The sequence below is a fragment of the Zonotrichia leucophrys genome, chromosome 7 (genome assembly GCF_028769735.1).
Source record: "Zonotrichia leucophrys gambelii isolate GWCS_2022_RI chromosome 7, RI_Zleu_2.0, whole genome shotgun sequence".
In the NCBI taxonomy this organism is placed as follows: Eukaryota; Metazoa; Chordata; class Aves; order Passeriformes; family Passerellidae; genus Zonotrichia; species Zonotrichia leucophrys.
The window spans coordinates 4,166,484-4,184,486 of record NC_088177.1 but is presented as its reverse complement, the minus strand read 5'-3'; the positions used below and the strand labels follow the sequence as shown (position 1 = coordinate 4,184,486).

Here is an 18,003-nt window from a genome sequence, read left to right as displayed (position 1 = left end):
GACACAAAGACAACGATTCAAATCAAATTTCTTCCTGTAGCTTTAAATTACAAAATAATTATCTTCCATGAAAATATCAAATGATATTCATATTTATGCATTTACTTCACCCAAAATTCAGCTAACAGATATCCAGTGCATTTTATTGCCAGCAACTAGGGTTGTTTTCTTATCAGAAGTCAGTATTTTTATGTATTTCTTGCATGTCTCAGCTATGTTTTATTTATTTATATAATTTGTATTTCATGGAGTGTTTTTTTTTTATTATTTGCATATTTCAAAGCAGAAAGCAATTTGTTCCTTTTCAGACTATACTTAAAAAAACTTTTTTTTTGAGGAGTCCCTGAGCAATTCATTACAAGTTTTGTGCTATTTTGGTGTAGTCTATCCTGGAATGCATGTCAAACCATGGCATGGAAAATATGAAGCTGCTTCTGCCAAAGTAATGAGGGATGCACCAGTCTCTTAAGTTTTGGTACTTATCACTCTTTGTAATCCAGTTAATGAGTTTTGTTTTTTCTGCACACACCTTGACTACACCTTTTGCTGAGCGTTGCTTTGGTGATTAGATTTTTACCAAATTAAATGGAGGGAAAAAAACGTTTTTAAGTTACTTGAACCTGTTTGGGGACAGAAAACACAGTAATGACAGGAAAAATAATCTATATATATAGCTGCAGAGTCTTGCAGCTAAGATGGCAAACTAAAGTGGAAAAATATGTAAGAACAATAGGTTTGTGTCATATTAAAATTAATGTCTCTGTTGTTTCCCGTAGTACTGCTTAATGTCACTGTTTCATAACACTAAATATGAATTTCGCAAAAACAAGAAAGTTTTACTCACTTCTTAGACAGAGATTTATCACACTAAAGAAGGTGGCAGTGGAATCCCAGGGTCTTGAAGTGTGAGCAGAGCACACTGAGAAAGAGTCTGTTAAAGCAGAAGTTATCTCCGTGTGCCCATGCACACACACCTTTGTGTTATCACATTTATATGTCGGGCAGATATGCAATGCTAAGAATTCACTGAGCTGGTGTTGGAGAGCTGTGTGAATACTTATCTTCCAGGAGAGCCTCTGGGTTTTCCTGCAACACCCAAAGGTGTCTGATAGAGTGCCTTAGACTAAAGAATCTACTTTTTAAATGTTTACTCCCTCTTGAAGATAAAAACCAAACACAAAGATAGATGCCTACAATACAATGTGAATAACAAAGACCCCACTACCAACTGCACATTAGAGCCCCAGCTGAGATTTTAGAGCAGGGTTCTGCACATTCCTCTGTTAGAAACTCAGAACCTCTGTGTTTCTTGTCCCCAAACAGGTTTGATTTCTAACCCAGCCTTCTGTGCTATGCAACAAAACAAGTGCTGATATCAAGTGCCCCACTGATATTTTTTAGCTGCTGTTGAACTGTAACAGTTAAACTCTGCCTTGGCATCCCTCCCCAGTGATGCTCAGAAGCTGGAGGATGGAAAGTTGAATAGGGCCTGATCCTGGAGATAACAGAGATAACCTTGAGACATCTGAGGCTGGACAGAGCACAGTGTCAGGTCATCAAGTAATGGGTCTGTTACAAAGAGTGTTTGGCCTATCTGGACTCCCTGCTTTTAGCTATCTCTAAAACCAAAAAGTTATGAAATAAGCAGTTCTGTGACTTTCGATTTGCTTCCTAAATATCCTTATTCCACCTTAAACTTCTATCCCAGTCATTACCATTAAAAAGAGAAAAAATGAATGAAGAATATCTTTGCCACGCAAAGGTGCAGCAGACTAGAAAATGCAGTCCTTACCCCTTTTGATTGAAGGTGCTGCAGCCTAGAAAATGCAATCCTTACCCATTTTGGTTGAAGGTTTTGTTAGCCCACAGTTGGAAGATCTTCCAACTGTTCAGAGTCCAACAAGAAACAGCACTAGTCAGGATGGGGAGGTGACACTGCTGAGGTCTAATTTAATCTCTCACTATTGTGAAAGAGGGGGGAAAAGATTGGTCCCTACTGTGCACTAAATTCTCTTTAAAATCAGCATTGAGAGCAAGGGATGTTTGGAGAATTGTAGCTGTCCCTTAGCTTTTACCACAGTTCCTACTGGTGGTGTCAGTGGACTGACTGGAAGTTCTGCACACTCCTAAAAGAACATTGGACCCCCACAAAGTGCAGCTTCCTTTAGTGCTCAAAAAACACAGGCAGGATGTCGGTGATGATGGATCCCCAAATGAAGCACAGTTCAGCTAAAGTGGGAGGATTTAGCAAAATGCATAAATTTCTGGTCTGCTACTGTCTGTGAGAGGCAGATCTTTACAGTGAGCCTAAGTCACAGCTGGCTTTTTCTGGAATGGTTTATGCTCTTGACCCTCCTCGGCTCTATAGCCAATAGGGAGTTGTCAGGCTACATGTGTTTTTAAACTTCTTTCAGCTAAATCAGAAATCCAAAAGCAAAATACAGCTCTCAGCAGTATCATGTGGAGTTGTGACACTCCCTGGAGGGCTGGGGTACATAAACCAATGAATGGATTACAATGAGGCATAAATGTAGTATTTTCATCCATGACAGATATAATCTCGAGCCTGTATTTTTCATGTTACTTAACTCTTTCAGAACATAATGTGTGACAGAAAATGTCTTATAATGCACATTGCAGTAAATATCAGTCAAGTATGCTTTATTGCTGAGCTCTACATGTTTCCAGAAGTTAACAGGCACAGCTGGGATATAAGAAATGGCAATGTTGTATATATTTCTTGAACATACAAAATACCTTGGCTCTCTTCTCCCCCACCCTCCACATTACATCCCCAGCTGTTCTGATCATGTCACACAGTGGATGAGTTTTTCCATCGTCAGCTTCTCCTAAAATGATAACCTTTATTCAGGCTTTCATCCTTCCCAAAATAAACAGCATTATCCATATTGTCATCACATTCAAGTTAGTCTATCAGAGTGTGGCAAGGAATAACAGAATAGCTGTACCTAGAGAAAATTCTCAATACAGGTAACATCCATTGATTTTAATATAAAATCATAAAATAATTTGCGTTGGAAGGGACCTTAAAACTCATCTTATTCCAGCCTTTCCATGGGCAGGAGCACCTTCTACCCTCCTGTTGCTTCAACCACATCCAGTCTGTCCTTGGACATTTCCAGGGATGGGAAATCCACAGATTCTCTGAGCATCTCATTCCAGTTCCTCACCGCCCTTGATCACTCTTGGCTAGCATGGAAAAAATTGTACTTGATAAAGCAGGAAAAAACCAAAGAAATGTTATTTTATTTCAGATGAATTAAGGATTGGCCAGAGTGGACCTCCTAACCCGTACGTGAGAAGCAGTGACTGCAGCAAATGAAAGGGAATAGGAGTGGTGAAGGAGGTATCACAAGAGAAAACAAACACGTAAACAAAACAGAAATAAGCATTCCCAAAATTATACACTAATATGTTACAGAGAGAGAACAGCTACTTCCAAACATTTGGCAATTTCAGATATTATACTGTGTTGCATGAAGGCAATGTTATTTCCTTTTAAACTGCCATTCCATTTAAACCAGCAAGCTGATGTGTGTACTTGAGGTCTGTGTTTGGTAGGCATTTTTTCCCCTTTAGCATAAACCTTGTTGATTTAAAAAGTGAACAAAGATGAATCAGGTGGTAAATGTATTCATGTAATCATTTTCATTAATAAGCTGTTATAAATAATAGAGGGAAGGTTTTAAGTGTATAATTCTCTGTCGCACAATTGAGATTTTTCCACATCTTCAGCAGTAAGTTAATTAGAATCACCTGCATTTTCTTGGGCGGACACCAAATGGATTGCAAACAAAAACAGATTAAAATAGCTGTAGCTCATGGCATACAGATGACAAGATTCACAAAGAGGACAATCAGGCAATGAAAACCTCCTCTTTTTCAAACATTTTTTAAAGGAAATTCAGCTCTTGTGAGTCGCTGTAAAAAGACGTTTGTAAGTGTTTCGCTGAAAGACTAGAATGGCTTTGTTTCTGATCCCATGATGAGTGAAAGAAATGTTTAAGAAAGATCACTTTACAGAGAGATTCAGACTGAAATGTGATGACTGTGATTCAAGCCAAGCCAAAAATTACAGCTCAGAATTAAAGGGGATGGACGTGGCTTGGGAATCCATTTTCCCACATTCCTGAATCTCAATCATCCCAGCCAATGTTTAAAAGAAAATACAGTGGAAAGCAATGAGGTCACTTTGTTTAGCTGCAAGGAGTGGGACTAGCAGAATGGCAAAAGTATATATTGGGGGTAAGGGCAAAATTACAGTGAGCGCGCTGCGTGTTCGACGGCTCCATTCAAAACAAATAGGCTCAAGGCTTAGTTTAGTTTCTTGTTACAGGCAGCCTCCTGAGGAAGTCTTGTTGTTCCTGGGGCTTTTAAACCATAAACTTCTTGAATGTCAAAGCACAGCACAATAGAGAAGACGACAGAGGCAGAGCAAGCTTGATTTGGGCATTAAACAGCAGCCCTGCGTAGCAGTGAACTGTGTGCTCATTTAAATTACACTTGCTTTGTACTCTCACTGCCCTTATTTATTTGTGTGTAAATATCTAAGTGGAAATTCTGCCATCGAGTGATATGAAACAGAATGAAGTATATCCTCCATCATATTCACTTGTTACTCATTCTCAGTATGTAATGCTCATATTCAGTGTTTTAATTGCTTCCATTAAACAGTTTCTATAGGGTCTTGAAAACAATAAGATCTTAGTCAAGCTTTTCTCCTTTCATTGCATCTTGGAGTTATTACTGCAAGAAAAAATGAGATTCTCTTTTTATGTAGGAATGCCCCTCATCTTCTTGATATTATTGCAGTCAAACATAGAATTATTTCTTTTCAGCTAATTTCCTAAGGAGATTCACCAAACCTCATGTCAGACACCTCCAATAGAGCTGTTTCATAGTCTTTTAAGAACTACTACAATATTCCCTCTCCTTTTTTTCCCCACTCTCTCTGCCTTTACTAAATTCCAAAGCAGTGTTGGATTTCTACTGATCACAGGAAAAAGAAAATCTTTTTGATGCTACCTTGAATTCAGGCTTGCTGTCACAGGTCCTGCAGCTGGGCAGTGCTGGAAGGAGGTCCAGTACCTTCAAATCACATAAAATGTACAGATGAAGAAGACACTTCCCTGTCCTCTCTTTAATAGGAAACAACAAAGTTTTTATTTTATGTTTCTCGTTATTTGCTTTGCTATCAAGTGCAGTGCATTACTACAGATCCTGTTTGTAGCCCATGAAGAGGTTCAGTCTCATCCCTGCTTCTTTGGTACTCCTTTATAATCCAAGGCATTACATTAGTCCTGTTTGTTGCAGCACTGAGCTCAGAGATCAAATCTTTATTTAAAGTAAACGTCAAGTCCTTTGTAGCCTAAATCCAGAGTGTTGGATGTACCTTGTGTTCCTCCATACTAAACCCAATTTTGCCAGACTGTGGCTGTTTAAGGTAGTAGCTCAGATCTTCTGTAACTTTACCTGTCCTTGTCATTATTTAATATCTCCCTGACCTTTGTGTCATCTGCTTATTTTGCCAAGAGAATTTTTTCTCTCATTGTCCCATCTCTGACAAAGGTATTAGATGGCACTGGATGAGAGCCCTGCTCTCGAGAGCTGTGCCAGTTCTGACCCTGCTAACTGATATCTCCCATTAACTGCCACATTTTGAGGTCTGTCACCGAGCCAGTTTTTAATCCATGTAATATATGCCCTGTTAATTCTATAGAATGCAAGTGCTTTGATCAAAATGTCATGTGGTACTAAGTCAAAGGTGGCACAGAAAGCCAAACACTATTTCAACACCATTGCCTTCTCCAACCAGACTTATTAAATATTCTGGTCCATCAAAAAATGCAACAAGTTTGCTAGACAAACCTCTGATTTCCATGAAACCATGCTGGTTGGGATTAATGATATTTTGTTATGAATTATTTGTTTATAGTGCCCAGAATTAATTATTTAAGTAGTCTGTCTGTGACTGAGGTCAGTCTAGCCAGTCTCCAAGAACATTGCTCTTATTGCTTTTACAATATCAGAATAACTCTTCAGCCTCAGTCATTTCCAAATATTTCTCTGTGCTTCATTTCCAAATGTGAGGCACAAGCATATCGTGGCCACCAGTGGAAATGGATGGTTTTTACAACAGTGGTGGTGTTTTTGTCCTTCAGATTGGCTTCCAGTATCATCCACTCTTTGACCTCCTAGGCCCATTTAAGCTCTGATAGAATATCTAACATGACATTTTTGTGGCACCCATTTCCATGGTGGCCAGGTACTCTCTCTGGACAGGGGATGGAACTGTTTCCCTATTAAATAATGATATATTGCTGGGATGTTGCTGGGATGTTTTAAGCCTCAAAAGTGTGATAATCTGCTGGGAGGAGAACAAGAAAGGGGTAATTCTGGTGCTTGGAACAGCAGCTTGGTCCCATCAGAGCAGAGCCAGCCCCCAGCACTGCTCCAGGAGCTTTGGGAATATCCAACCCCACCCTCTGCCACACCAAGACACAGGACAGGGATGTCAGCAACACTTTGTGTTGTATTTTGTGGGGTGTAGCCCATGTTTGCTTCATGGTATTCTTCATTTTCACCTCTGATTTCCATGGCTTCAGACAAAAAAAAAAAAATGTTATTTTTGCTCAAACATTCACCTGAAACTCTGGGTTCATTTTGTCACCCTATGCAGATACATAATTTTAATGTCAAATTTTAGTGTGTTAGATTCATTCTTTGCTAGCCTTCATGATTTTCCTTCTACTGGAATACATATATTGGTCCTTTTGTGGAATTTGATTTCTGTTGCACGTTGTTTTTTGTTTTTCTCATCACATTATTTTGACATGGATGTATTTGCTGCATCCACTAATTTCTGCTTCTTTAAATGATTTCTTGCCTCACTTTTGTGCCCTTAGTAAAATTTAAAAAAAATTTGTTTATAAATCAGATATTTATGGTAAGATGCATATGAAAACACAAGGAAAGAATTATAGTTTTAGGGAGAACATACCCTGATAATGACCTCTTAAGTATTTGTAAAGATGGCCCTGGGCATCTGAGCCCACAAAATAGTTTATAATACAACAGCTTGATTGCATAATGATACTTTAGTTTTAAAACGTATGATCTTTCTGTTTATGGGAAGGCATAATAGGCTCCTTTGAAATACAATAGTTTTGCCCTGAACATAACTGATTTTAAATGAAAGGACTAACTAAAGAATGCCTTTCTTCAAGTTTGTACTTCACTTTGTTGTTGAATCCAGCACGATGGTTTCTTTTACAAAACAGGCCTGGGGACCACACCTATTTCAGGATACATTAATTGTGAAAGTTCCCTGGTTTTCCATGCAGGAAGTTACCTAGTGCTGTTTTAAATTCTAAATCTTGTTAAAACCCAGAGAAATTTCAGTGTACCACCACCCCTTTCTCACTGCACATAGAGAATTTCTTTTTATGTTCAGTTTGAAGGTATTATCAAATAGAGATTAACATTAGACAGAATCCAGTGTGATTTGGGAGAGGGATTTTTTTTTCTATGCAACAGAAATGAGTGACTGAGAACATTCAACTGCAGACAGTTCATAAATCACCTGGACTACCTCAATCAATATTGAAGTCTAGTATTTTTAAACTTTTTTTAAATAAATATAGCACCTAAACTCTAATTTTCTTTTGTCTGTTAATATTTTGATGCAGCACCCGATTCCAGCTCAAACTGGTCCTAGATCTGACACTGGCCTGCATTCATTGTTGCTTCTATTTTGGATAGGAGCGAGTGCAAGAAATGTTTTAAATAAATATTCTTCTAACATCTCCTGTGCAGTGCAGAGTGACTATAACTTTTATTATTGCTCATGAATCTCAGCCAAGTCCGAGTCCAGTTGCCTTTTAACTTTCTCATCAGGAGCACCTGTGTATTTTTTTTTTAACGAAAATAGTTAAAATTTGCTATAGTTTGGCAGCTGAACTGATGAGTTCATGAATAAGACCTTTTCCTACATTTCTTATACCATTACAAAATTTAGTGTGGAAATCATTATCGTGCTTTTGGCTATAATTTCTAATTGTGGGTCCATCCTGTTCTCAGGTTCCTCATTAAAACAAACAGAAACAGAGTTGGAGAGTGGAATATAAAGCAAATAAAATACTTGTTCTCCTTTAGGGCAAAATCCAGTGATTTTTTCCCCGATAAACCCCACTACAAAACACAAGAAGGTCATCCTATAGTGAACTAAAGTTGACTATATTATAACAAATATCTTTTCCTGAGAGTTTCTTTGCCACTATACTTAAACTCCAGCACCAGATAGGAAACTGGGCAAGGCTTTTGTTTCATCTTGTTCCCTAAGTATTTATAGCCTGCCGTGAAGAAACACTTACAGCGGTGCAGTGATGTTTTTATTCTTGACAGAGGTGTCCTTAAAAGTGAATTTGCTTTGAAAATCGTTCACAGAATCAGGATATCAGAACTGCGAAATACACTTTTCTCTCTGTTTCTCTGCCTTTCTCCCTTGTGCCTAACTGGATTTCCAAAATAAGTTGTTAACAATCCAGCTAAGAAAATGTGGTCATGAAAAGGATGTCCAAATCCACCAATTTGCATTGGTTTGGTTTGGCTTAACTTTCAAAGTTCTTGGAGCAGAAAGTTGATGGCACGTGGATGTTATAATCAGCTTGAATTTTTTTTTCTATTTTTTTTTCTCTGCCATATTGTATGATGCCCAAATAAAATGCTAATCAAACTTCATTTCTGGACCAAAATTAATTTATTAACAATAATAATGCTCTTGTGTACTCCAGACCATGTTGCAAGATGTAATAGCCACCAATTTACAACACAGCTTGTTAATTTTCACTTGATCTGGGTGATTTATGCAGGTTCCAAATTGATGCTCTTAATGTGAGACTATTTCACCCAAAGTGACATGGATTGTTTTCACTTCCATATAACCAATGAGGTTAAGAACTGAATTGAGTTAGATCCAAACAAAAGTTAACATTCTGTCTGGTGGATTGCCTGATTGTTAGTTTGATTTATTTTCCTTTTTAATTTCTGGTTTAGACTTCAATTTACATGATGCAATTCTTAATCCTCTGCCACAAGAGTCCCACAGTCCTATGCTGGGAGTTAGTCTTTCACTCTCCCCTTACTAAAACAGAATTAAACTCTTCAAATTTAAGTTAGAATTGCTTTACTTAAACATTTCAGTAATGTCCATTTGCTCATATGTTATATATCCAGCAGATGGATAATTTCCAAGGTTTCTTGATTACTAAATCCTTTTTGATTTCTCTTAAGTAAACTTTTTCTTTATCCCTCTGTATCCAAAGGGGAGATCTTCCTGAATGGAAACATCACTCTCAATATTATGTTACAGGACACCCACAGGTGCAGGGTAGAAAACTATCTAATAAAACACACAGAAAAGCACAGAATTATTATTAATAATCAGAATAAGAAATAATTACTAATTTCTAAAATACGTTTTTTAATGCACACCAAATCAGAATGTTCCTGGTAGCATAGACGTAAAATGAGAAATGTATTTTGTAAAGAGACAAAACAAACATGCAAGCACACAAGAAATTTTATTTGATGTCAGTCTTCATCAAAAGGAAAAGTATGTTTTTTCAAATATTTATAGTTTGGAGGAGAAATGCCTCCAAGGACTTGAGTCACTGGCCATGGCACTCGTGTGTCAAGGAATGGTGCAAGTGTCAATAAAGACTTAAAATTCAGCTTCTTCTTCTTCAGCTGTTATCACAGCTGGGCTTCTGAGCTTTTCCACTTGTTTTTACTCTTACCTATACTCTCAGATTTCCTTTCCCCCCACCCCAAATCGGAAAACCATTCCCCCTAGATACATTGTCAGGGAGTGTTTCCTGAAAATTTTTGGGTTTGACAAATTAGTGTTTTCCAGGAGAAAAGCTTTCTCTGAAACTGCTTGCCAAAACCTAATTAAAACTTGTGTTCCAAGGGATAAGTAGCCTTTAAAAAAACCTGATTTGTGTAGCTTCTCTTGGCTTCTTTTGTACTTGCAAGTTTTAAATGTGAAATGACAATGTATGTTTTAGTGGGTTTGATTTTTAAGCACACAGGTTGGGTCAGTGTTGCACCGCAGTGAATTCTTCTGGAAAAGGAGACCGGTTCCCATGTGCTATAAAATCCTGCAGCTATGCAAGAGGGGCTGGAAGTGCTATTTTAAACACTCATATCAGCAGAGCTTGCTGTAGGAGATAATATGTCACAAAAGGGAGTATGACATCTAGTTTCACCTAGAAGATAAACCTTGAGTGGATATGCAGGGAGAAGCAAGGACTGTCGTGTTGTCCTTGAAAAGAATGGCCTATATCAATGAAGAAGAGAGCTCCAGGGCATATGCTGCTTGGGATATTTAATTTAATCCTCAAACCTGCCTGAGCCACTATGAAGAATATAGTAGAGAAATGGTAGTTGTGTGGAGTCTCACATGATTCCGGGGTGGGCACCTCAGTGATTTATTTCCAGAAAGGTCACAGCCTCAGAAATGCATGTCTGGAAGCCCAGAGCCCAGGCAGAGGAGTTTCCTGGCACCATTGATGCAAACATCCCACGTTGAAGCAGGGCTGGCACGGCACCGTGCCCGTCCCAAACATCCCTTCCCGAGAGCACCAGAGCCAATCCCCCCTCGCTCTCCTGCCACACTCAAAGCCCCTTGCAGAGCTGTATTCTGCTGACAGAATTACAAGATAATTACAGCTAGGTGTTTTGTATTCACTTAAGTTAATCTCCCACTTTTATTTTTCATTGCTGCTTTAATCAGCGAGGAGGCACTTCAGTTGTTGTCAGGTGGATTATTTCTCAGTCGCTCGCTGCGCTGCTCTCCTTCATGCTTGTGAGCGTGCTTCTGCCTTCCTGACAACAGACATAGAAAGAAAAATACTTGTATGATCTAAAATGAAATATGTGTTTCTTTTTCAGGTCTAGATGTTGATGGAATATACAGAGTTAGCGGCAATCTGGCAACAATACAGAAGTTACGATTTGTTGTCAATCAGGGTAAGTGATTCCTCCACCCTGGTAATGTTTTGTTTAGTACTTAACTGTCTCAGATGACAGTATTTCAGAATCTGCTATACATTAGTGGCATAGAATGATGAGCCCTGTTTTGGAAAAGAGAGGAAAGGGAAGGTAGAAAGATATTGCACAGAGGGAAATGTCAGCTAGGAGAGAGGAGAAAAGAGCAGAGTAAGCAGAGGAAAATAGTAGTTAAACTTGAGATGAGAAACAAACAACAAACAAATCTAAAAATACGGGAGGAAATGGAGACGTGAAATAAGGTGGCAAAAAGCAAAGCATATGTAGAAACCAAGGAATCAAAGTGAGGGGGAATGAAGAAGATAAAAAGGAAAAATAGCAGATTGTTTGGATGTTGAAAGTTAAACAAAACCAAAAGTAGAGCAGGGATCCAAAGGAAACCAGTGAAAGAGAAAAAGGTGCTGAAAAGAACTTAAAAGGAAAGACTAAAAGTGGAGTACTGGCTCTGCCAAAGTCAGTGGAAGATTTACCACTGATTTTGAAAACACAAAGGTTTGACCCCAGAAAATGAAAGAGGAAAGATGAATATTTTGGGGACCTGCTAACCAGAATAAGAACCATCCTGTATGTATTTACTGAACATATTTCCACAGATTCTGTGTATAATAAACATATTTCCACAAATACAACAGCATGCTTTTCACTGATGTGGCCTAAAGAAATCTAACATTGATCAGCAGATCCTGTTACAGGTGTGAAAGCTGATATTGGGAACTAATAAGGATGAATGACAAATACATTTATCTCCAAATGGTTTGCCGCTCTTACCAAAGACTAACTCTTCCCACATTTAAAATCTTAGCAAATATCATCAGTGATAGTGAACCTCATGATGCTACTTAGCAAGAAAAGAGAATCAAGTTTCTCAGAAATTAGGCAAAATACCAAATCTTATATTACATTAAAGACCTTGCACACTTTTGAATGAATCAAATATAAATGTGAAGCTGCTGCAACATTTTGTCCTACTTTTTATGCTCTTTTTATAAGTTACCTGGGGACTATTACCAGAACTGCTAAATATTGTGTATTCTGTGTGAGGGTGATAGCTGCTGGAGAACAACTCCCTCAATTAGCTTGGTACTATACATAAACTAAGAGCTTTGACTCAGAAATTCTCATGAAATTGAGAGATAGGAGAGATGTAAAAATATTGCCACCTTCAAGCCTCCATTTAGATCTCCAGGGAGAGTTTCAGGGGATCAGTAGGTGTTTGCCACCTCCTCAGCTGCTCCAGATTAGTCTCGTCTTCAGCTGAAACTGGAGGGTGAACTCTGGTTCATGAGGAATCAGTATTTATGCCAGCAAATTCAGAAAGACTGAATAAATCATCATTTACCAATCAGCCTCACAGTTTTGATTCATTACTTAGGTTCTCTTAAATTTATAGTTGTTGGGTATTTGTGTGTCGATAATGAAGCCTGCCTTGGCTTCAAAATGACTGTAAGCTGTATTTTGTTTGGAGACACATAGGCAAAAATGGGATTTTCTATCCTTCTACACTGCCTTTGAGCTCTTTGCTCAGGAAAAAACTGTGCCATAAAAATAATGGTCCTGTCTATCATGTCTCGTGGCATCCAAAGGTTAACATACTTGAGGTTAACATTACTGCTCAAGTTTTCACCTAAAACAGATGGGCTGATACTGTAAAGCTAGACAGAAGCCTAAGCTGGCTTTTTGCAGCAGAGAGGGACCAGACACCTTTTCCTTCTGGTTTATACTACTGTGAAAAATGAAAATATAATGGTGGAGTTAATAGTACATTAAAGCCAGTCTGGCACTGGTTACTTAAGGCATGTGCAAAAAAATCTGCCTACTGAGTGACCACAGGAAATTCAAAGAAAACTAATGCCCCTGGAGAGCGATGTCATCATCTTATCAGTTGTGATAATCACTGTTTCTTATGTTATTCTTTATTGATAAAATGAGGGCATTCATGTGTTTTATGTCACAAAGGAGTGGATTTTGGATGGGCAGTGGTGATGTCTGTCCAAACTCCCTTTAAACATCCTTTAAAATCTTGTCTATAAAAAATTTCAGGTCTGTACTTAGGTTTTTCCTCAGGTGAATGCATGCAGAAATGCTGATTTAGGTAAATCCTAATGTCACCTAACAGTCCCCAGGGGTGACCCCAACACCACATGTGAGAAGTGGAAGAACTGAGCACTGTAGCTGCCAAAGAATAATCCAGAAACTTTTAATTATAAAATTATAACATTCAAGAAGGAGCAGAGACGCAAAGGATAGCCAGCCACTGCTTCAACAGTGCAAATAGCATCCTTTTCTTGTGCTAAGTAGGAATCTGCAGGCAGGAAAGAGCCCACTGAGTCATGGTGTACCTGGAAAATGCTGTGGGGAGATGGGGAAAACAGGATTTATTTGTGGTGTGCTTGGGAGAGCATTCTCCTTCCAGTGTGTCTCAGAACCTGGTGTTCCTTAGGTGCTGAGGTCAGCAGCACTTTCAGATGGCTTCATGAAGGGAAAAATTTACCAGGAACACTACTGTGTGCTCCCCACCTTCTTTTTTGCCATTCTCTCGAAGCTCTGCAGTGGGATGATGGTTAATAACTCACTGTCCACACATCCCCATCCCTCAGTAATTACTGTGACCTCCTCAGGTCAATCCCTGTACTTTCATTTTTTTGGTAGTTAACAGTAGGAACGGAGTATTTATACATACAATTTTACCATAGCTACATTTTTTTTCTTCCCTTAATTTTAGTTAAAGTTTAATTTAATTATAAATGCAAGCAAATGTTCTGACAAAGCCTATTTGCATTGCAGAGATTGACTGCAATCAGTTCTTCTACAGGCCAAATACTCATTGGGCTCTTTCTTCTTTCTTACTTTGCCATTGTGTTACACCTACATTTAGAGGATATAAATAATATGTATCACACTGAGGGTTATAGAAGGCACTCTAGGCTGGCTGCCATATCAAAGTATTTTTTTTATTAGAATAATCATTAATTAGAATATAGCAAAGCTTTATTTGGCTCCTTTTCCTATACTGTTAATGTCATCTGCAGCATCAAAAATTAAATGAGAGAACTGGTGAATATGAAAGGAGAAGAAACTAACAGTTGTCAGCTTTATCATTAAAGAAGAAATAAGAACAGTAAAAATATAAAAAGACTCTTGAAATTCTAGATTTTTGGGGATGAAAAGGGGTTTGCAATGAAAAAACCCCAAACCTGGTATCTTTTTAAATTCTCTGAATATATTTTGTGTTTTGCTCTCATTTCTTGAGGTAGGCAGCTCCTGAACAGGGTTTTGGCCTTGCCAACACGAGCAGCTGCAGAACAAACTACCTTATTTACTTTATCCCTCTCACAGAGTTTTCTTTTTCCTGTAAAAGTCTATTGATATCACACCTTTTTTGCTTCTGTGCAACGGGATTATCTTTTATCTATGATTTATTTTCCCATTAAGAGCTGAAAAGATCAGTTGATCATCAGAGGACTGGGCTATAACATCTCTCAGCACTTTCAAAACTCTAAGTCATCATTTTTCAAATCACTGAATCAAGGCAGGAGAAGCTGCTTGTACCAAACTGACATCAGGAAATTTGTACTTTTCTTAGTCTATAAGCACTGAAAAACTTGGGCTTTAGAAACAAAGTCACCAGGCAGCCAGTATTTTTGGCTGAGCACCTATAGTAAAGGCATCTATTATAGCTGGAGATATTAGAGATACTTATTCCTCTTATGATTTTGATATTATTGGTCAAGTCTAAAAGTTGAAATGCTAAAAACACAAACAAACAACAAACCAGAAATAGACAAGGTACTTGGAGGATTCTGCTGATTTTACACAACTCTAGTAAGTTAAATGACTTACATGTATTTATTAGGATATTGTTTTAATTCACACCTGTAGGAAAAGTGATAAAATAACATTTATGGGTCTGTTAAGCCTTGTAGTGTGTGCTGGCAGTTCCAGGGTATGAGGTACTGCTGAAAAGATCCCTTGTTCTGTCCCAAACCCCTGGGAGGGTCTGACATGACCCCAGGTGGGGCTGCTCAGAGTCATTAAGGCACCACTACATCAACCTGAGGAAAGGGGAGAAGTGTTTTTCAACAGCAAAATACAGCAAGAATGGGGCAAAAAGTGCCTGAAAAAGAAGAACAAGGGAAGACTTTTCGTCTATCAGAATTTGTGAGTAAAAGTGAATTTTTCTTCGCTTTGGTTGAAGCGATTGTGCTGATTATAGAACCCCAGAATGGTTTGGGTTGGAAGAGACCTTAGAGCTCCTCTCTTTCCAACACCCTGCCACAGGGAGGGATTCGTTTTACCAGGTCAGGTTGCTCCAAACCCCATCTGGCCCTGTGTATGGGTGTGTGACACACATTTATGAGGATGTTTTTTAATGTTTTATGAACATGGGGATGTTCTTTGTGCTAAGCCGGGTTCCTTGTCCTGCTTCCTCTCCCATCAATCCTCAATTAACTCCATGCTGAAGACCAGGGACACCTGGGTGAGGAGCTGGAACCTTCCTTCCTTATGTTTCCTGTGCTAATCTGCTCAGTAGCTGGAAAGGCATTCACTTTCTATGGCTGCCAATCAAGCAATTTTCATGAGTACTAAATTAACTAAAAAAAAAAATAAATAAAGCTATAAAGAGTTCATAACACATTTCTGAAGCACCAGGATTCTATCTCAATGCATACATGTCCAGGGAAACTAACCATGGAAATACAGATTTCAGTACTTAGTGGTTCATTCAGCAAGGGTTGGTTCATGCATAATACAAGAGAGTTCCTAATTGTCTTTATATCCAGAGCTTTGTTTGCAAAATGCTGGGTGTTTGCTGTGCAGATGACCTTTGCATCTCTTTATTTCATTAGGAATACCTTGTGTGTTAACTGCAAGGCACCACAGACCATACAAAGGTCAATGATTGTGTTTTTACAGCTCTGTTACTCTGCTTATGTACCAAAGCAGGGGCAAATATGGGAATTTTTACAGAGGCTAAATATTATGTTATTGCAGAGAGGTGCTTTTCTTGTGGAACATGGAAAAGGACAGCCAAAGATATCCAAATATTCCTACATTGAGGGGGGAAAAAAGTTAATTTAATCTCCTCCTTCCATTACCTCACAGTAACAAAAAAAGTACTTGGACAAAATAAGAATTAAAATATGTTGTTTCTTCTGTAAGAATTTAGCAGGATATGATTCAGTGTAAGGAAAAAATTAAGAGTAAAGTTTGAACCAGAAATACGTGAACTGATTGCGAATATTTATTAACTAAATAATTTAATAATAAAGAAAATGCCTACTTGATTAATTGTTACAGAGTAAAAATTACAATAAAACTGTCTTGATCAGTGCTTTGCAGAAGCACCATTACTGTCTGTGCAGTTGTTTAACAAGGATTTAATTGGAAAGATAAGTGAATGCACATTTAAAAGTATTGTTAATTTGCTTTATAATCACCCCATCCTTCACAGTATTGACAGCACCAGGCACAAACCCCTTTCTCTTTTACAAGTATTATTTTCCATATGTGCACAATAAATTCTGGAGCAGTAATTGGAAATTTTATGGATTTCAACATACCTAGTGTTTTGAGTTTATAGGTGCCATATCCCTTCTCTAAAGGTTGTTCATAGGTGGCATTTTAGGTAAAATCCCTGCTTTTTTATTACTCATAGGCTTTTTTGGAGGTTGTGGTGTGGTAGTTTGTTGGATTTCAGGATTTGCTTTTTTTATTTTGTTTTGCTTTCTTTCCTAAGAAATATCTAATTCCCATTTACTTTTCCTTTCCATTTGAAATACCAACAAAATCTTCACTCCGACATCATTTTTGATTTAATAAACAACAGCCGCCAGAAACAGTAATCTTCAATATGTTTATATTCCATCTGCACTTATATTTATTGTTCTAAAATGACTCAGATTGATCTAATTGACAAGTAAGAGCTCTGACCATATGAGCAGCTAAGGATGATACCTTTAACCAGCAGGATTCTTCAACCCCACTGACACGTTCTTCATCAGTGAACCGGGAGGGAAGAGGGACAAATATTCGGGATTTTTAAAATTTAATTATTTATTTAATTTTAATATTGCTGATTCCGTGAGCTTGCTGGGACCATATGTCTGTGTGAGCTGGGCTATCAGGAACCAGAGTGGTTTCCTGGCTGGCTCTGCCTCAGCGGGCACAGGCACGAGACTGGAGCTGCCTCTGAAACAGAGCCCCCAGGTCAGCACAAATGGGCTGGGTGGTTGTGAAGGAAGATTTTAGGAGGGGAGAAAAGAGGGAGGAGGCAGCTGGATGAAAAAAAAAAAAGAAAGAGATGCGTTTTCTTTTCACAGCTTTATTTGTTTAAAATAAGAAAAAATATGGGCTTTTTTATGCCCCCACCCAAACCAACAACAACAAAAAGTCCCACCCCAAACCAACAAAACCTCCCATTCACAAATAGCTATATCTTTCCATTGACCCCAGTATATCCATTTTAAAGGCAGGCAGGGGCTCTGATCCTCCCCCTAGCAAAGGCTCCATGGGCACAGGAGGGCAGGTCCTGTCTCAGCTACCAGCCTCCAGAGAGCAGCTACAAACATGGAGGGCCAAGAGGATTGTCCTGGGCTTCGTTTTAAAATTGCAGCTAAGAACACTGGATAAAAAGGGGAAAATAAAGAGGAATGGTTCTCTCTTGCAGTCACTTTCCTTTTTGTTTGTGGTTTCTTAATTTCTTGTGTGCATACCTTGGTGAGATTTCCCTTTATATCTGGCTATCTCAGATATTTTTAGATGTTTTAGGTTATTGATATTAATTTTTAGGCATATATGAGTATCCCTAAAAACACATGAGTGTGCCTTGGTGGGGGTCTAGCCTTAAAGCCACTCTCCAGCCTTGGTGATGTTTCTGGTGTGATCAAGCACAGCACAGGCAGCAAAGTCTTC

The 18,003-nt window shown here is 38.4% G+C and overlaps 1 protein-coding gene across 2 annotated transcripts in view; it reads left to right on the top strand.

The window, feature by feature from the left end:
• ARHGAP15 (Rho GTPase activating protein 15) overlaps nucleotides 1-18,003 on the top strand; it is a 322,242-nt gene that overhangs the window by 209,284 nt on the left and 94,955 nt on the right. For both annotated transcript variants that reach the window (XM_064717976.1, XM_064717977.1), the window contains one exon: nucleotides 10,975-11,052. In XM_064717976.1, coding sequence (XP_064574046.1) covers nucleotides 10,975-11,052 — 78 coding nt within the window. The remainder of the gene's footprint in view (nucleotides 1-10,974; nucleotides 11,053-18,003) is intronic.